Below are 20,231 nucleotides of genomic sequence, written 5' to 3' on the forward strand. Positions count from 1 at the left end.
ATGGTGAAGTTATTATACTTTGGTGAGTAATTCTAAATTCTCTCTTTCATAGATTATCTTGCTAATCATGGACGATTAAATGAGTCTGAAGCCAGGCGAAAATTCTGGCAGATCCTCTCTGCTGTTGATTATTGTCATAGTCGAAAGACTGTGCATCGTGACCTCAAGGCTGAAAACCTCCTGCTGGATAACAACATGAATATCAAAATAGCAGGTAACTGGGACACAGCTGTCACATGATCTAATGTAAGCCATCACACTCAGAGTGGAAACGCACCCTCAGGTACAGAGTCAGGGGGCACTTCCACCTGATGACATCAAGCTTTCTCAAAGTATGCCTATGTGCAATTAAAAGTAAGAGAAGTAAATTCATTATTCATATACACAGCGGCAGGACTACACCTGAAGCTTGGTTGGTGTCCAGGTCCCTTGGGGTGGAGGGAGCTCTGCTTAAAGAGGTACATTTGTTGGAATATAAATGTGATTAGAGGGTGGGTAGGCTAGAGGAGCAGCGCAGGTTGCTGGTACTCTGACGTGCTCTCAGTTATAGGTGCTGGTTATAGTGAGGTCACAGCCAAAAGAAAGATGAAGTAAGATGAGAAATAATCTGAGATGTAAAAGTACCTGGCCTTGCTCTGATGAGCAGTTTTCAGACTTGATCTAAAACATGGAAACTAGAGTTAGAAATTATTTCCTTTGTTTTCTTTCCACCATCTACACAATTGTAAAGATTATTTCTTTTCTATTCTGAATTTTCTCTTCACAAAGTCAAAAGTGACTCATTCAATAAATATTTATGTATTGGATTCTATACCATAGCAAATACAATGTTTTGATATGTGGAAAGGATTTCCCAGTGTATAGCGAAACAACATTGTACACCCTGAATTTATACAATTTTTATTTGTCAGAGCTGGAAAAATACAGTAATTAGTTGCCACAAAAAAGTCTCCACAGACTGTAGTGGCAGTGTAATTAAAAGAACATTTTCTACCCGAGAAGTTGAGGAAACTTCAGAGAAGGAACTATTTGAACTTTGGCTTCAGGAATGAGGTGGTTTTTTTTGTTCGTTTTTTTTTTTTTTTTTTTTTTAAGATTTTATTTATTTATTTGAGAGGTAGAGTTACAGACAGTGAGAGGGAGAGACAGAGAGATTTTCCATCCGCTGGTTTACTCTCCCAAATGGCTGTAACGGCTGGAACTGGGCCTATGCGAAACCAGGAGCAGGAGCTTCTTCGGATCTCCTATGTGGTGCAGGGGCCCAAGTGCTTGGGCCACCTTCTACTGCTTTCCCAGGCTATAGCAGAGAGCTGAAGAGGAGCAGCTGGAGCTAGAACAGGCACCCATAGGGGATACCAGCACCACAGGTAGAGGATTAACCTACTGCACCACAGTGCCGGCCCCTGTTTTTTTTTGTTGTTTGTTTGTTTGTTTGTTTGTTTTTAAGATTTATTTATTTACTTATGCTTGAAAGGTAGAGTTATAGACAGAGGGGGAGAGACAGAGTAATCTTCTATCCACTTGTTCACCCTCCAGATGAATGCATTGGCCAGAACTGGGCCAGGCCAGACTGAAGCCAGGAGCTTCTTCTAGCTCTCCCACGTGGGTGCAGGGGCTCAAAGACTTGGGCCATCTTCCACTGCTTTCCCAGAGTCATTAGGAGATAGCTGGATTGGAAGTAGAGCAGCTGGGTCTAAACCAGTGCCCACATGGGATGCTGGTGCTGCAGACGATGGCATTACCTGCTGTGCCACAGCACTGGCCCCTCAGAGATGAGTTACAAGCTTGCCAGAAGTAGGATGGTGCAGGCAGTTAGAGATTGAGATGTTGGGCCGGCGCCGCGGCTCACTAGGCTAATCCTCCGCCTAGCGGCGCCGGCACACCGGGTTCTAGTCCCGGTCGGGGCGCCGGATTCTGTCCCGGTTGCCCCTCTTCCAGGCCAGCTCTCTGCTGTGGCCAGGGAGTGCAGTGGAGGATGGCGCAGGTGCTTGGGCCCTGCACCCCATGGGAGACCAGGAAAAGCACCTGGCTCCTGGCCCCTGCCATCGGATCAGCGCGGTGTGCCGGCCGCGGCGGCCATTGGAGGGTGAACCAACGGCAAAAGGAAGACCTTTCTTTCTCTCTCTCTCCTCTCTCTCTCTCTCTCTCTCTCTCTCTCTCTCACTGTCCATTCTGCCTGTCAAAAAATAAAAAAAAATAAAAAAAAAGAGATTGAGATGTTGGGGAACTGTAGCTTGACATTGATTAAATGTAAAATCTTTAGGCATAGGATACTGCTACCAGAGGAGCTACAGGTTTTTAAACCTCTTTTATTTGAGAGAGAGAGAGAGAGAGCTCCCATCCACTGATTCACTCCCACAAATGCCTGCAATGGCCAAAGCCAGGAGCCAGTAATTCAATCCAGGTTTCCCACATGGATGGTGGGAACCTAACTACTTGAACCATCACTTATTACCTTCCAGGGTACACATTAGCAGGAAGCTGAAGCCAGATGTGAAACTCAGTTACTCCAGTGTGAGACATGAGCATCTTATGCCATCCTTTTTTTTTTTTTTTAAGATTTGTTATTTGAAATGCATAGTTACAGGAAAAGGGAGAGAGAGGAAGAGACAGAGAGAGAGATCTTCCATCTGCGGGTTCACTCCCCAAATGGCCACAGGGGCCAGAGCTGGTGCAGTCCAAAGTCAGGAGCCAGGAGCTTCTTCAGGGTCTCCCATGTAGGTACAGGGGTCCAAGCACCTGGGCCATCCTCTGCTGCTTTCCCAGGCACATTAGCAGGGAGCTGGATTGGAAATGGGGCAGCTGAGACGAACCGGCACCCATATGGGATACCAGCACAGCAGGCAATAGCTTTACCTGATAGGCCACGGTGCCTGCCCATTTACACCATTTCTTAACCTCTAGGCTACTGCCCAGCTCTGATTAAAAGCCTGGGTTAAAAGCTTAGCAAAGTTCCAAGTGGTGATGTTTCATTCTACACTTTTGGAAGGGAGGCAAGCAGACCCTAGATGAGAGAAGCTAACCAAGGAATTATGTGTGACTAGCTGTGTTGGATACTTACTGAACTCAGTAAGTTTAGGGAGAACATAGTCAGCCTTGGTTTCCTGTACTATGGTATAAATATAAATGTAAGCCTTTGATTTGTGCATTGAACTAATTTATTTCTATGCCAGTTCCCAAAGTTTTTGTCTTGTGCATTTAGGGGAAGGTAAATAACGTTTACTCATTTTCTTTTAAAGTCAGTGTCACGTATGTTATAGGACATCTTGTGGATTTTGAATTTTGTAATTTGTGATTTTCTTTTTAAGATTTATCTATTTATTGGAAAGTCAGAGTTAGAGAGGGAGAGAATTCCTCCATCTGCTGATTCACTCCCCAGATGACTGCAATGGCCAGAGCTGGAGCAATCTGAAGCCAGGAGCCAGAGCTTCTTCCGGGTCTCCCATGGGGTTATAGGAGCCCAAGGATATGGGCCATCTTCCACTGCTTTTCCAGGCCATAGCAGGGAGCTGGATCAGAAGTGGAGCAGCCAGGACTCAAACTGCTCTGTTAGTTATCATAAATCAAGGAAAACATATGATATTTGTCTTTTTGGTACTTATTTCACTAAGTATGATGTTTTCCGGTTTCATCCATTTTGTTGGAAACAACAAGATGTCTTTTTTTATTATTATTAATGCTGTGTAGTATTCCATAATGTATATATTCCATAATTTCTTTATCCAGTCTTTGGTTGACAAGCCTTTGGGTTGATTCCATATCTTAGCTATTGTGAACTGAGGTTAAATAAACATAGGGGTACAGATAACTCTTTATATGTGGATTTCATTTCTCTTGGGTAAATTCCCAGTAGTGGGATGGCTGGGTCATGTGGTAGGTCTATATTCAAGTTTCTGAGGTATCTCCATACTGTCTCCACATTGGCTGTACCAGTTTACATCCTACCAACAGTAGATTAGGGTACCTTTTTCCCCACATTCTCACCAGCATTTGTTGTTTGTTGATTTCTGTATAAAAGCCATTCTAACTGGGGTAAGATGAAACCCCATTATAGTTTTGATTTGCATTTCCCTGACAGCTAGTGCTCCTCAGCATTTTTTCATGTGTCTGTTGGCCATTTGGATTTCCTCTTTTGAAAAATGCCTGTTTAAGTCCTTTGCCCATTTCTTAACTAGGTTATTTGTTTTGTTGTTGTTGAGTTTTTTATCTCTTTATATATTCTGGATATTAATCTTTTATCAGTTCCATTGTTTGCAACTATTTTCTCCCCTTCTGCTTCTTCACTTTACTGAGTGTTTCTTTTGCTGTACAGAAGATTCTCAATTTGATGTGATCCCATTTGTCAATTTTGGTTTTGATTGCCTGTGCTTCTGGGGTCTTTTCCAAGAACTCTTTACCTATGCCAATGTCTTACAGGATTTCCCCAGTGTTCTCTAGCAATTTGATTGTATTGCATCTAGATTTAGGTCTTTAATCCATTTTGAGTACATTTTTGTGTAAGGTGTAAGGTAGGGGTCTTGCTTTCTACTGCTGCATGTGGAGATCCAGTTTTCCCAGCACCATATGTTGAAGTGACTGCGCTTGCTGCAGGGATTGATTTTAGCTCCATTGTCAAAGATAAGTGGGTTGTAGATGTGTGGTTTGATTTCTGGTGTTTCTATTCTGTTCCATTGGTCTAACCATCTGTTTTTGCACCACTGCCAGGCTGTTTAGATTATAACTATCCGGTAGTATGTCTTGAAATCTGGTATTGTGATGCCTCTGCCTTTGTTTTAGCTCTGTAAGATTGCTTTAGCTATTCAGGGTCTCTAATGTTTCCATATGAATTTCACCATTTTTTTTCTATATCCGTAAAGAATGTTGTTGGTATTTTGATTGGGATCACATTGAATCTGTAAAGTACTTTCAGTAGTATGGACATTTTGATGATATTGATTCTAAACAGTAAAGAAAGAAAGAGAAGAAGATACAAAAAAATGGAAAAATCTTCTATGTTCATGGATTGGAAGAATCAGTCAGTTGCTTTGGATAGCTCAGGAAAATTGGAGCTAGTTCTTCTTTCAATGTCTGGTACTATTCAGCAGTAAAGCCATCTGGTCCTGGGCTTTTCTTTGCTGGGAGGGTCTTCATTACTGATTCAGTCTCCATCTTGGTTATTGGGTTGTTTAGGTTTTCTGTGTTTTCATGGCTCTATTTAGGTAGGTTGTATGGGTCCAAGAATCTGTCCATTTCTTGTAGGTTTTCCAGTTTGCTGGCATACAGCTCTTTGTAGTAATTTCTGATGATTCTTTTTATTTCTGTCATGTCTGTTATTACATTTCCTTTTTCATCTCTAATTTTACTTGGGTCTTCTCTTTTTTTGGGTCTTCTTCCCCCCCCCCCTTTTTTTTTGTTAGTTTGGCCAGTGGTTTGTCAGTTTTATTTATTTTTTCAAAAAAAAAGCTTCTTATTTCACTGATCTTTTGTGTGAATTTTGGTATCAATTTCACTTATTCTCTAATTTTAATAATTTCTTTTCTCATACTAATTTTGGTTTGGTTTGCTGTGTTTTTCTGGGTCCTTGAGATGCATTGATAGCTCATTTATTTGGTGCCTTTTCAATTTCTTAATGTAGGTACCAATTGCTATAAACTTTCCTCTTAACACTGATTTTACTGTATCACATAAGTTTTTTTTTAATTTTATTTAATAAATATAAATTTCCAAAGTACAGCTTTAGGATTACAGTGGCTTTTCACCCCATAACTTCCCTCCCACCCACAACCATCCCATCTCCCGCTCCCTCTCCCATTCCATTCACATCAAGATTCATTTTCAATTATATTTATATACAGAAGATCAACTTAGCATATATTAAGTAAAGATTTCAACAGTTTGCACCCACACAGAAACACAAAGTGTAAAGTACTATTTGAGTACTAGTTAAAGCATTAATTTAAATTGTACAACACATTAAGGACAGAGATCCTACATGAGGAGTAAGTGCACAGTGACTCCTGTTGTTGACTTACCAATTGACACTCTTATTTATGGCATCAGTAATCACCCTAGGCTCTTGTCATGAATTGCCAAGGCTATGGAAGCCTTTTGAGTTCACCAACTCGATCTTATTTAGATAAGGTCATAGTCAAAGTATAAGTTCTCTCCTCCCTTCAGAGAAAGGTACCTCCTTCTTTGATGGCCCGTTCTTTCTACTGGGATCTCATTCGCAGAGATCTTTTGTTTAGGATTTATTTATTTATTTATTTTTTTGCCAGAATGTCTTGGCTTTCCATGCCTAAAATACTCTCATGGGCTCTTCAGCCAGATCCGAATGCCTTAAGGGCTGATTCTGAGGCCAGAGTGCTGTTTAGGACATCTGCCATTCTATGAGTCTGCTGTGTATCCCGCTTCCCATGTTGGATTGTTCTCTCCCTTTTCTATTCTATCAGTTAGTATTAGCAGACACTAGTCTTGTTTATGTGATCCCTTTGACTCTTTTGTTTGTTTGTTTGTTTGTTTTTGACAGGCAGAGTGGACAGTGAGAGAGAGAGACAGAGAGAAAGGTCTTCCTTTACCATTGGTTCACCCTCCAATGGCCACTGTGGCTGGCGCACCACGCTGATCCAAAGCCAGGAGCCAGGTGCTTCTCCTGGTCTCCCACGCGGGTGCAGGGCCCAAAAACCTGGGCCATCCTCCACTGCACTCCCAGGCCACAGCAGAGAGCTGGACCGGAAGAGGGCCAACCGGGACAGAATCCAGCACCCCGACCGGGACTAGAACCTGGGGTGCTGGCGCCACAGGCAGAGGATTAGCCTATTGAGCCACGGCGCAAGCCCCTTTGACTCTTAATCCTTTCATTATGATCCATTGTGAACCGAAACTGATCACTTGGACTAGTGAGATGGCATTGGTACATGCCACCTTGATGGGATTGAATTGGAATCCCCTGGCACGTTTCTAGCTCTACCATTTGAGGCAAGCCCAATTGAGCATGTCCCAAACTGTACATCTCCTCCCTCTCTCCCTCTGTTATTCCCACTCATATTTAACAGGGATCACTTTTCAGTTAAATTTAAAAACCTAAGAAGAGTTGTGTGTTAATTAAAGAGTTCAACCTATAGTATTAAGTAGAACAAAAAAAAAATACTAAAAGGTATAAAGTATTAAGTTGTTCCTCAACAGTCAGGACAAGGGCTGATCAAGTCGTGTTTCTCATAGTGTCCATTTCACATCAACCGGTTTCCTTTTAGGTGCTCGGTTGTCACTGATCAGGGAGAACATATTATATTTGTCCCTTTGGGACTGGCTTATTTCACTCAGCATGATGTGTTCCAGATTCCTCCATTTTGTTGCAAATGACTGGATTTCGTTGTTTTTGACTGCTGTATAGTATTCTATAGAGTACATATCCCATAATTTCTTTATCCAGTCTACTGTTGATGGGCATTTAGCTCTTAGCTCTTAGCTCTTGTGAATTGAGCTGCAATAAACATTAAGGTGCAGACAGCTTTTTTGTTTGCCAATTTAATTTCCTTTGGGTAAATTCCAAGGAGTGGTATGGCTGGGTTGTATGGAAGGGTTATATTCAGGTTTCTGAGGAATCTCCTGACTGACTTCCACAGTGGCTTTACCAGTTTGCATTCCCACCAACAGTGGATTAGTGTCCTTTTTTCCCCACATCCTCACCAGTATCTGTTGTCTGAATGTGAGCCATTCTAACTGGGGTGAGGTGAAACCTCATTGTGGTTTTGATTTGCATTTCCCTGATTGCTAGTGATCCTGAACATATTTTCATGTGTCTGTTGGCCATTTGGATTTCCTCTTTTGAAAAAATGTCTACTTAGGTCCTTGGCCCATCTCTTGAGTGGGTTGTTTGTTTTGTTGTTTTGGAGTTTCTTGATCTCTTTGTAGATTCTGGTTATTAACCCTTTATCATTTGCATAGCTTGCAAATATTTTTTCCCACTCTGCCAGTTGCCTCTTCACTTTCCTGACTGTTTCTTTTGCAGTACAGAAACTTCTCAATTTGATGTAATCCCAATTGTTAATTTTGGCTTTGACTGCCTGTGCCTCCAGGGTCTTTTCTAAGAAGTCTTTGCCAGTGCCAATATCTTGCAGGGTTTCTCCAATGTTCTGTAATAATTTGATGGTGTTGGGTTGTAGATTTAGATCTTTAATCCATGTTGAGTACATTTTTGTGTAAGGTGTAAGGTAGGGGTCTTGCTTCATGCTTCTGCACGTGGAAATCTGGTTTTCCCAGCACCATTTATTGAATAGACTGTCCATGCTCCAGGAATTGGTTTTAGATCCTTGATCAAATATAAGTTGGCTGTAGATGTTTGGGTTGATTTCTGGTGTTTCAATTCTGTTCCATTGGTCTATCCATCTGTTTCTGTACCAGTACAAGGCTGTTTTGATTAGAACTGCCCTGCAGTATGTCCTGAAATCCGGTATTGTGATGCCTCCGGCTTTGTTTTTGTTGTACAAGATTGCTTTAGCTATTCGAGGTTTCCTGTGTCTCCATATGAATTTCAGCATCATTTTTTCTAGATCTGAGAAGAATGTCTTCGGTATTTTGATTGGTATCCCATTGAATCTATAAATTGCTTTTGGGAGAATGGACATTTTGATGATATTGATTCTTCCAATCCATGAGCATGGAAGATTTTTCCATTTTTTGGTATCCTCTTCTATTTCTTTCTTTAAGATTTTGTAATTCTCATCATAGAGATCTTTAATGTCCTTGGTTAAGTTTATTCCAAGATATTTGATTGTTTTTGTGGCTATTGTAAATGGGATTGATCTTAGGAGTTCTTTCTCAGCCATGGCATTGCCTGTGTATACAAAGGTTGTTGATTTTTGTGCATTGATTTTATATCCTGCTACTTTGCCAAACTCTTCTATGAGTTCCAATAGTCTCTTAGTAGAGTTCTTTGGATCCCCTAAATAAAGAATCATATCATCTGCAAAGAGGGATAGTTTGACTTCCTCCTTCCCAATTTGTATCCCTTTAATTTTTTTTCTTGCCTGATGGCTCTGGCTAGAACTTCCAGAACTATATTGAATAGCAGTGGTGAGACTGGGCATCCCTGTCTGGTACCAGATTTCAGTGGAAATGCTTCCAGCTTTTCCCCATTCAATAGGATGCTGGCCAAGGGCTTTTCATAAATTGCTTTGATTATATTGAGGAATGTTCCTTCTCTACCCAATTTGCTTAGAGTTTTCATCATGAAAAGGTGTTGTATTTTATCGAATGCTTTCTCTGCATCTATTGAGATAATCATATGGTTTTTCCTCTGCAGTTTGTTAATGTGGTGAATCACATTGATTGATTTGCGAACAATGAATCATCCCTGCATACCAGGGATAAATCCCACTGGGTCTGGGTGGATGATCTTTCTGATGTGTTGTTGCATTCTATTGGCCAGAATTTTATTGAGGATTTTTGCGTCTATGTTCATCAGGGATGTTGGTCTGTAATTTTCTTTCAATGCTGCATCTTTTTCCGGCTTAGGGATTAAGGTGATGCTGGCTTCATAGAAAGAATTTGGGAGGATTCCCTCTTTTTGGATTGTTCTGAATAGTTTGAGAAGAATTGGAGTTTCTGATGAGAATGCAGCTGAGAGTCTAATTGGAGATCCTCTGAAAGTAATCTGGTGTTTTCTGTAGGGCACATTTTAGAATCTTTTCTTAATGTTTAATTCTGGAGAGTTTGATTACAATGTGTCATGGTAAAGATCTTTTCTGGTCATGTCTGTTAGGAGTTCTATGTGCTTCCTCTCCTAATATGTCCCTTTCTTTCTCTAAATTAGGAAAGTTTTCTATATTATTTCACTAAAAAGGCCTTCTAATCCATTCTCTCTTTCCATACCTTCAGGTACTCCTAAGACCTGTATGTTGAATCGTTTGATAGTATCCCCTAAATCTGCAATGCTGTTTTTTAGTTTTTTTTTTTTTAATTTCTTTTGTTTTTTTTTTTTTTTTAGTCTGACTGTAGAATTTCCAGAGATTTGTGTTCTAACTCAGATATTCTTTCTTCTGCCTCACTGAGTCTGTTGTTAAGACCCTCCACCATACTTTTTATTTGTTTTCTTGAATTCTTTGTTTCCAATATTTCATTTTGATTTCTCTCTTTTTTATATATTTTTTTTTGACAGGCAGACTGGACAGTGAGAGAGAGAGACAGAGAGAAAGGTCTTCCTTTTTCTGTTGGTTCACCCCCCAGTGGCCGCTCCAGCGGCGCACTGTGTCCGGCGCACCGCGCCAATCCAAAGCCAGGAGCCAGGTGCTTCTCCTGGTCTCCCACGCGGGTGCAGGGCCCAAGCACTTGGGCCATCCTCCACTGCCCTCCCGGGCTACAGCAGAGAGCTGGACCGGAAGAGGAGCAACCGGGACAGAATCCCGCGCCCCGACCGAGACTAGAACCCGGGTGCTGGCGCCGCAGGCAGAGGATTAGCCTAGTGAGCTGCGGCACCAGCCTTGACTTCTCTTTAAAATCTCAATTTAATGGGAAAAAATTCATTTATGTCATGTACAGATTTCTTTAGCTCATGATTCGCTTCTAATTACTTCTGAGTAATCCTATGGTCAACTTTTTGAATTCTGTTCCTGGCATTTCGTCAGCCTCTTCTTTATATCATTCAGGTATTGAAGTGTTGTGTTCTGTTGGGGGCATCATGTTGTCTTCCTTATTCTTGTTTCTTGAATTGCTACATTTATTATTAGGCATTTGTGGTGATACTTGTTGAGGTTTGTTTTGTTTTGACCTCCTGTGATGGCTTTTATCTTTGAACTATGCCTCTGTGGCTTATTGAAGTGTCTTCCCTTTCAGTGGATAACCAGAGGCATGTGCTGAATGTGGTCAGGGAGTTCTGTTCAGTGCTGCAGGGTGAGGGGAGTGACTAAGGTGACACCCAAGTTTGGCTGGTAAATCTTTTTTTTTTCAGAGGGGAGGTTGTTCAGCTCACATTCACCTCCTCTCCTCAGAGGAGACCAATGCCTGGGTGCTAGCCCTAGCGTGTGAAGTTTTCATCCACGCTGCCACAAGAACCACACAAAGGATCCGTGTAGTCCTTGGTGTGAACACAGATCCTGCAGCAATGACCCTCACGAGGGAATCAAGGCGCCCGGAGCAGGTGGAGCCAATCACAGTGACTGCCCAAAGTCCTAGCCACACCCTGTGCCATTCCACGCAGCTACAGTGTTTTCACAGTCCCAACACACAAGGCTCCCACAGTCACAAGCTCCCAGCCCTCTGTCAGTTCTCCCAACCAGACATGCATCTCCTCTCGACTGGTTGCTGGACATATGGACACGGGGTGGCACCGCTAATGCACATGACCAAAATGGCACCCATCCTTTCTCAGCTAATTACAAGATGCCGGTGCTAGGTGGTCAGGTAGAGAGAAATGTACCCCCTTTTTTTTCCCTCTAGGTTGACACGTACACCTTGCAGGCGTTTCTTCGTCCTTGTAGCCCTGCACACCATGAAGGGGCCTTTAAATGAGATCCTGGCATCCTAAGTTACGGTGCCCCTTGACTCTCTGTGTTTCCCCCCATTTTTTTCTTGGAAGAAGGGGGGCCCAGAGCAGGCCCCACAAGCCCACAGCACACTGCTTCCAGCCCTGGACACAGGCTCCTCGACTCACAGCCCTGGCCCCGAGAGAGCTGTTAAACAGACCGCAGTTTGATGAACAGAGAGAGACAGTGGCTCTTTCATTTGCTCTCTTTGAGCAGTATCCTAGGAAGCTTGCCTTGAGTTTTTAAAAATGTTTAGGACCAGCACTGTGGCATAGTAGGCTAAGCCTCCAGCTGTGGTGCTGGCATCCCAGCTGCTGCATTTCCAATCCAGCTCTCTGCTATGGCCTGAGAAAGCAGTGGAGGATGGCCCAAGTGCTTGGGCCCCTGCACCCACACAGGAGACCCAGAAGAAGCTCCAGGCTCCTGGCTTCCAACTGGCCCAGCTCTGGTCATTGCAGCCATTTGGGGACTGAACCACTGGATAGAAGACCTTTCTCTCTACCTCTCAAATAAATAAATTCCTTCAAAAATAGATTTAGTTATTTGAAAAGCAAGAGAGAGAGAGAGAGATCGATCCGCTATCTATTGGCTCACTCCCCAACGAGCCACAACATCCAAAGCTGGGCCAGGCTGAAGCCAGGAACCAGGAACTCCATCCAGGTCTCCCACGTGGGTGGCAGGGGCCATCTGCTGCTGCTTTCCCGGGCGCATTCACAGAGAGCTGGACAGAAAGCAGAGCAGCCAAGGCTTGACCTAGAGCTCCAGCCTGGGATGCGGGCATCACGGGTGGCTGCTTCACTTGCTGTGCCACACTGCTGGTCCTTGTGGATTTTTTTAAAACTGAGTTAACTATGTTATCATTTCAGATGGGGGAAAAGCCATTTTAAAAAATCACCTTGATCAAAATCCCCAGCTACAGTGGAACACAACAGAGCCCTCTCGAACATGCAAAGATCCTATAGAAGATATAAACTCCCCAGAACAGTAAGTACCTGCTCCTTGAGAATAGTCCCCCAACAGGACGTGACTCCCGCACGGCAGTTTATAATAGGCACTGTGCTTTCCCAGCCTTTGTTTGATTTAAACCCCACAGCAACCCTGGAGTGCAGGTCAAATGATGATCTTCCTTTTACAGAGGAGAAAACCGGTATTCAAAGAGGGAGGCAGCTTGTCCAAGCTCACTTGCTGCTCTGTGCAGGAGTTGAGATTTGAACCTGGGTTTGTACATCATCAGATCCCATGTTCTCCACCATAGCATGCTGCCTTTGTGATGCCTGAAACTGAACCCTGCTAAAGGCACTTACTGAAGGCCTGAGACCTTCCCAGGTGTCAGGTATAGGTGCTGGGGACACTTTGCTGCAGAAAACACACAAAATCTCTCTTTTTGTGGAGCTCCCATTCTCTCTGGCAGGAAAACTTCATTAAAAAAGGCAAGACATGTGTGAGTGTTTGAATGACAGGTGCTTGGGGGAACAGGAAGTCAGGGAAGAGAGGTGGGAGTGTCATTTTAAAATGGCTGCACAGAGGGCACTCAACGAGACGGTGCCGTCTTAGCATGGGCCTGACACCTGGTGGTTGTGGTTCTCGCCACCCTCCAGCACAGGGGAAGCAGAGGCTGGGAACCTGAACTCTGAACTGGCCTCTGGGCAGTGACAAGCAGGGCGAAAGCAGCAAGGGCAGCCAAACCACCAACTGCAGCCTCGCATGGGCCACTGAGTGTTGGAGCTGACAGTCTGTCAGCCCCATCAGCTCCGAGGCCTGGGCCTCTGACAGCCCAGAGCAGCTGACGGTGGCTGCCTGGCAGTGGCTGGCAGCCTACCTATCCATTGCCTCCACAGCGGTGGAAGCACCTTGATGGTATGGAACAGTCTTCCAGGTGCCTCTGGGCTGGACGTGGTTTCCAGCACTGAGCGAGTTCTTGGCAAGTGTGTGTTCAATGAACAAAAAAGCAAAACAGCATCCTAACTGCAGACTGCTGTGACTCTGACAAGCGCAGGACGGATACCCGCCTTGCCTGGGCCAGCCAGGGCACCCTCCCCCGTCACAGCTGATTCTTCCTGAACTCTTGGCTCCCACCACCTTGCATTAAGCACTAGATCGTGGCCATCACTATACAGGTTCCACTTTCATTTCAAAGTGAGCGCTCTAGCCCCAGGCACACCTGTGAGGGGAATATTGGGAGAAGGCTTTCTGGCCAACAGGAGCTTGGAGAATGGGAATGGCGCTTCATCGTCACCCTAAGTAAACCCCAGGGGCACCCCCTGTTGGGATGAGGTAGCCCTTGTGAATGGATTTGTCCCCACCATAAAGCTGTGCAGCATTACCGAAGAGCCTGGGCTTCCCCAGTCCTGGTTTCTCCTCCGTGAGTTAGTGACACACACTCCCTGCTCTTCCCTCATCTGGTAATGGAAATAGCAACTTCTTTTGCCTATTGGGCTTTTTTGCACCTGGGTATCCAGGCACCGAGGACACAGGAGGCGTCGGAACCCCGTGGCTTCCTCAGGAACTACAGTACGCAAGGTGTGCAGTGGAGAACGACGCAAAACTGCAGCTAGCCGCACGGAGCTCGGGGGCCGTCCCCGAGCAGGCTCCCCAAAACCAGCCTTCTCAACAGCGAGCGTGACTTAGCTACACCACAGTCCCTAGGACCACTGAGGGTGTGGCAGCGAGAAGGGTGCTGCTCCTCCACACCATGCAAGCCTCCCCTGGCTCAGCCCACCTCCAGTGTTCACTGCTGTCCTTACTGGGTGTTCACCAAGGGCTGGCGGGGGGTGGGGGACTTCGAGGAAAGAGGGGCTCATGCTCTAAGGCAGGCAGCATATAGAGGATGACATTTAATTTTTTAACATTTATTCAAGAGGCAGAATGACAGAGAGCTCTATCTGCTGGCTCACTCCCCAGATGCCTGGAAAGGAAAGTGGGGGTGAAGTGGGGAGCCAGAAACTCAATCCAGGTCTCCCACACAGGTGGCAGAGACCCAACCACTAGAGCTCTCACCCACTGCCTCCCAGAATCCGCACAGCAGGAAGCCGGAATCCAGAGCCCAACCCAGGCACTAGGAAATAGGGCGCAGATGTCTTCATTGCTAGGCCAAACATTCAACTCCTTTACACTGGATCTTGTGGGGGTCAAAGGCAGAGAAAGAATATTCCAGAAGGGAACAACATGCGCCCAGATGACACAGAGGCCCCCACCGGAGCGAGGGAGGAGAGGGCTGCTGGGGTGCATCGGGGGTTTGCCAGGTTAGCAAACAAGAGAGAGGCGGGGGTTGGGCAGCACAGCCCTGTGTCCCAGCTGACCCCGCCTCAGTGATCTGGCCCAGGAGCTCCAGCAGAACACGTCTGTCTTGTCCACTGCAGTCCCCTTGGTTATGCCCAGGGCTGTAGCTGGTGCTGGCTGGCTGGGGAGGTGACTGGCTGGGCACATCTCGGAGTCAGAGAATCAGGGAGCTCTCTGGGGAGCAGCCTGGCTGCCTGCACTAACACTCCTCCCTGTCCTTCCCTGCAGCATCCAGCGCCGGCTGTCCCTCCAGCTCCCCATCCTCCACCACGCCTACCTCCCGTCCATTGGAGGCGTGGATGCCAGCTGTGTCAGCCCCCGCCACAGACACGTGCCCCCCTCCTTCCGAGTCGTGGTCTCGGGCCTGTAAGGTGGGAGGCCCAGGGCCTCCCCAGCGACGCAACCACACTGGGCAGGGCCGTCTGCTCCAGGAGCACCGTCAGCTCTGGCTGCGGAGAAGCTGGGCGCCACAGCTGGCCTCTCGGGACTGCTGGGACGGCACTCAGGGGGACAGGACACGGGGGCCTTGGCACCTGACCTCAAGCCTTATTTGTGAAGTTCTTATTCTTTCACAAAGAAGAGGAATGGAAATGACTTCTTCCTAAATCATTCCTCCCGCCAACGAGGAGGAGCTGGTGTATTTGAAACTTGCAAAAAAAAAAAAAAAAAAAGTCTAGACAAGGAGAGAGGCAGGTGCACCACAGCTGGAAGTCACCGTGTCCCTAAGCAGCCTCGGAAAGAGGCTGGGGCTTCTGGAGAAAGCGCCTCCGCCCTCTGCACGCACGTCCCCAGCCCCAGGCCAGCCCTTCTCCTCCCTCCTGCCAGGGGCAGCGGGTGGGCAGGGCCGCCAGCTCCAGCGGCCAGTCCAGCCCCTCCCCCAGCCTCTCTGGAGTGGGGAGTCTGCAGAAAGGGCACGGCCTGCACGTGGAGAGCTGGGGTGCCAGGCAGGCGGACTCACAGGCCCCCAGGGCTGCCATCACCCAAGATGTTTGTTACTCTCTGATAAATGCCACACATTAACACAGTAACTCCTGTGCTGGGGACCATGGGGACTTAGCGGCTGGCACCAGGCACTCTGCCATGTTCACCGACAGTCTGTCACGCACCCACCACACCAGCCATGTCCTTGTTTTGTGTCCCCCACCCCGCTCCCCCAGATCACAAGGGGGCTGCCCGCCCCACCCATGGAATGTCTGTTCCCAGCAAATATGATAAGGAAAGATTGTGCACTTTAACCTCTCGTCAGGGCCCAAGGGCTGGCTGGGATGTTTTGTTTTGTTTTGTTTTGTTTCCGCTGACTTCGTTTCTGACCAAAGTGAATTGAGGGCATTCTGCTCAAAGACATCCCTGGTGACCCAGGGGAGAGAGTTCCTGGCCGAGGGCTTCCCTTGGCTTCCAGAAGGCGGCCTCCCATCCAGGCAAACCAGTGAGCCCTCCCCCTGGGGCTGGCTGGGGACGGTCAGTGGGCAGATGGAGCCTCACTTGTAAGCTCGCTCTTCCCTTCTCACTGATGCCCAAAGAGCGTTGGCCTGGCAGCCAGGCAGAGCTGGGTTTCGGTCCTCCATCCCTTCCGACACAGTGCAGATCGCCCAGCTCGGCGATCTGCCGCACTTTGTGCCGCACCAGCTCCAGGCGGTCCTTGTCCTCGGTGGCCGCCAAGTACGCGCTGGACGCCCTCTTCTCCTGCTGGGCAGCCTCCAGCGCCTTGTGCAGGATCCTCACCAGCTCCTGGCCAGGGGAAGAGAAGCATCCGGTAAGCTGCGGAAGGCCTGTGTAGTGCCAGAGTGGGGCACAAGGAGCCGCTGCGCCCAACAACCCTGCTGAGAGCCTAGCAGCAGCCCTGGGGCACCTGTCACACCTATCAAACCAGCCACATGGTTCCCCAGCTGAAAACACCATTTCCCACCAAGTCACAGCCGGGTGTGGCCACGTGATGACCCAGCACTCCTGGGAGATGAGAGGTGACGTGGGCAGCGTCTGGGTCATACCTTCCAATGCTGCACACCTGCTCCCCTGGTGCAGCTCCCTTTTCATCTGGCTGGGACATGGCAAGAACAGGAGTAGGCACCTGCGGTCCACAGGCACAAGCAACACGCTGAGGGTGACAGAGCCACCGCTCAGCCACCGCTCGATTCTCCCAAGTTGTTTTAGGCCCCAGCATTCTGGGGCTTCTTTGTTGCTGCTGCTGAGCCCATACCCTGACTTAAGCACATCCATTTCTGGGATGAACACACTGAGGCCCAGGAGACTAGAGCAGCGTTCATTCCCAGGTCACCCAGATTCCAACGCCTGAGCTTGGTCGGTGATAAACTCAGGGTTGGCAGGGCACCTCTCTTCCCCTCTCTCTTCACCCCTGTGGCAGATTAGCTAACCTTGACACTGCCTCCTGTAGGCTCAGCTGGGGCCTCGGGATCCGCCTCCATATAGCACCGGGGAGTCACTACCAATCCAGCCGAGGCGGCACAGAGAGGGTGCACACGGGCAGTCGCTGCGCACAGCCACGCACAGGCAGCCTCCTATTTGTTCATACCTGAATGGTGCCTGCAGGTCTGCCGCAGGGATCCGTGGAAAGTTCAGAAACGACAGACCTCAGTTCAGTCCTCGGAAGCAGACTGGCTCCTCGTGCCTTCTGGACTTAACCTGCCTGGGGCACGGGCCTGTCCTGTCTCAGGGCAGCGATGAGAGCATCAGGGGCCAGGAGGCCCAGCTCCCAGGTTGCACTGCCACGCTGTGTGCCAGCCTCACTTGGAAGAATGTTTTTAGGGGCTGGTGATGTGGTGCAGGGGACTAAGCCGCCGCCTGTGACACCAGCATCCCATATCAGAGCACTGGTTCTAGCACTGGCTGCTCTGCTTCTGACCCAGCTCCCTGCTAACGCACCGGGGAAAGCAGTAGAAGATGGCCCAAATCTGTGGGCCTCTGCCACTCACATAGGAGACCCGGGAAGTTCCTGGTCCTGGCTTCAGCTTGGTCCAGTTCTGGTCATTGCGGCCATTTGGGGAGTGAACCAATACATGGAAGATTGCTGTCTCCTCTTCCTACCCCCGCACTCCCCACTGCTATTTTTGCTTTTCAAATAAATAAATCTTTTTTAAAAAAGCATGTGCTGGGCCGGCGCTGCGGCTCACTAGGCTAATCCTCCGCCTTGCGGCGCAGGCACACCAGGTTCTAGTCCCGGTCGGGGCGCCGGATTCTGTCCCAGTTGCCCCTCTTCCAGGCCAGCTCTCTGCTGTGGCCCGGGAGTGCAGTGGAGGATGGCCCAAGTGCTTGGGCCCTGCACCCCATGGGAGACCAGGAGGAAGCACCTGGCTCCTGGCTTCAGATCAGCACAGCGTGCCAGCCACAGTGGGCATTGCAGGGTGAACCAACGGAAAAGCAAGAACTTTCTCTCTCTCTCTCTCTCTCACTGTCCACTCTGCGTGTCAAAAAAAAAAAAAAAAAAAAAAAAAAAAAAAAAAAAAAAAAAGCATGTGCTGTGTTTTCCTTGAGACACAACAGTTGCACTCAAACCCAAGTCTTTTTTTTTTTTTTTTTTTTTTGACAGGCAGAGTGGACAGTGAGAGAGAGAGACAGAGAGAAAGGTCTTCCTTTTGTCGTTGGTTCACCCTCCGATGGCCGCTGCGGCCGGCGCACCGTGCTGATCTGAAGCCAGGAGCCAGGTGCTTCTCCTGGTCTCCCATGCAGGTGCAGGGCCCAAGGACTTGGGCCATCCTACACTGCACTCCTGGGCCACAGCAGAGAGCTGGCCTGGAAGAGGGGCAACCGGGACAGAATCCGGCGCCCCGACCGGGACTAGAACCTGGTGTGCCGGCGCCACAAGGCGGAGGATTAGCCTAGTGAGCCACGGCGCCAGCCTGAGATTTCTTCCATCTGCTGGTTCACTCTCCAAATGGCCCCAAGGCCCAGAGCTGGGCAGATCTGAAGCCAGGAGCCAGGAGCCTTGAGCCTCTTCTGGGTTCTCTGGTGAGGGTGCAGGGGCCTAGCACTTCTGCTTTCCCAGGTCATAGTAGAGAGCTGACTCTGAAGTGGAGCAGCTGGGACTTGAACGGGCTCCTATATAGGATGCCGGTGCTACAGGCAGTGGCTTTACCCGCTACACCACAGCGCCGGCCCCAGGTACTTCTTTTCTCAGGAGAATGTAACCATCATTTGCTGCCCAGACCTTGCCTTTCAAGGCTAAGCAGAATGTGATGAGCCCAGAAGGTGAGGGACAGACATATGACAAGGCAGAGATGGTGGAACAATCACAGGGCCCTGCTTAGGGACATGCAGGACCTCCAATCCTCGGCCTGGCCCAAGGACCCCCTTCTCAGTCTCCTGTGGTTTCTTTGAGCCCCCTGTCCCCACAGATGTCCTTAGCCACCTGCCTGCTCAGCCAGGAGCTATTTCCCACATGTCCATCAACACCAGGAGAGAGCCGGCGCCGCAGCTCACTAGGCTAATTCTCCACCTTGCGGCGCCGGCACACCGGGTTCTAGTCCCGGTCGGGGTGCCGGATTCTGTCCCGGTTGCCCCTCTTCCAGGCCAGCTCTCTGCTGTGGCCCGGCAGTGCAGTGGAGGATGGCCCAAGTGCTTGGGCCCTGCACCCCATGGGAGACCGGGAGAAGCACTTGGCTCCTGCCATTGGATCAGCGTGGTGCGCCGGCCGTGGCGGCCATTGGAGGGTGAACCAATGGCAAAGGAAGACCTTTCTCTCTGTCTTGTCTCTCTCTCCTTGTCCACTCTGCCTGTCAAAAAAAAACCAAACACACACACACACACACACACACACCAGGAGAGGGGTAGAACTTTCAAGTTTCAGACAGCCAGGAGCCCTCCTGCATCCCACAGATTTCGTTTGGTTCTAGGCATCTGGAACTCCACCCTCTGGAAGCAGAAAGGAGACCATATTTGCTCAAAGCTGATGCTCAAGGGCTTTAGTTACTGCTGGTCCTTGAGCCTAGATGATGTGAACAGAGCCCATGCCTCTCTTCTCATTTCTCCAGCTGGAGGTCAAGATTCCAAACCTGGGACAGAAATCCTGGGAAGGGCTCCGATTGGCTGGGCCTGGAAAATGAGCATATCCCTGAGCCAATCTCAGTCAGAACTGGGAGCAAGGGCGGTCCCTCCAGATTCCCTCCCAATAGCTTCCCTTCTTTCCTTCCAGAGTTAGAGCTGTGCTTCTAGGAGGCTAGCAGGAAGGGGGCTGGAGAGGCAGAACTGCCCGTGGCCACCAGCCTGCATTTTATAGCCCCCCCAGAACCCGCCTCCTCTACCGTCCCCGGCTTCCAGGCAGTTAGAGCTGTCCCCAGGAAGATCCTTGTAGGTGAGTACCCCGGAGGGTCAGGCCTGGCAGGCGGTCCAGCCTTACTGGTTCTGGAACCTTCTTCCCATCCCAGTGTTGTCTGTGCGTCCTAGGATGAGGAGACTTCAGGGCTTCCACTCACTGGGAAGCTAGCAAATATTCTGATT

The 20,231-nt window shown here is 48.3% G+C and overlaps 1 protein-coding gene and 1 long non-coding RNA gene across 2 annotated transcripts in view; one reads left to right on the top strand and one right to left on the bottom strand.

The window, feature by feature from the left end:
* Positions 1–15,458, top strand: LOC138849589 (gamma-aminobutyric acid type B receptor subunit 2-like). Its single transcript, XM_070073601.1, has 3 exons — positions 1–214; positions 12,368–12,485; positions 15,009–15,458. The coding sequence occupies exons 1-3, from the start codon at positions 196–198 to the stop codon at positions 15,148–15,150; spliced, it is 279 nt and encodes a 92-aa protein (XP_069929702.1). The 5' UTR covers positions 1–195; the 3' UTR covers positions 15,151–15,458.
* The window catches only part of LOC138849593 (uncharacterized), a 12,805-nt gene continuing 6,908 nt past the window's right edge, over positions 14,335–20,231 (bottom strand). Inside the window, exon 2 of the long non-coding RNA XR_011388534.1 lies at positions 14,335–16,508. This is a non-coding gene — a long non-coding RNA (uncharacterized lncRNA). The remainder of the gene's footprint in view (positions 16,509–20,231) is intronic.

This window comes from Oryctolagus cuniculus, chromosome 1 (genome assembly GCF_964237555.1).
Source record: "Oryctolagus cuniculus chromosome 1, mOryCun1.1, whole genome shotgun sequence".
Classification (NCBI taxonomy): Eukaryota; Metazoa; Chordata; class Mammalia; order Lagomorpha; family Leporidae; genus Oryctolagus; species Oryctolagus cuniculus.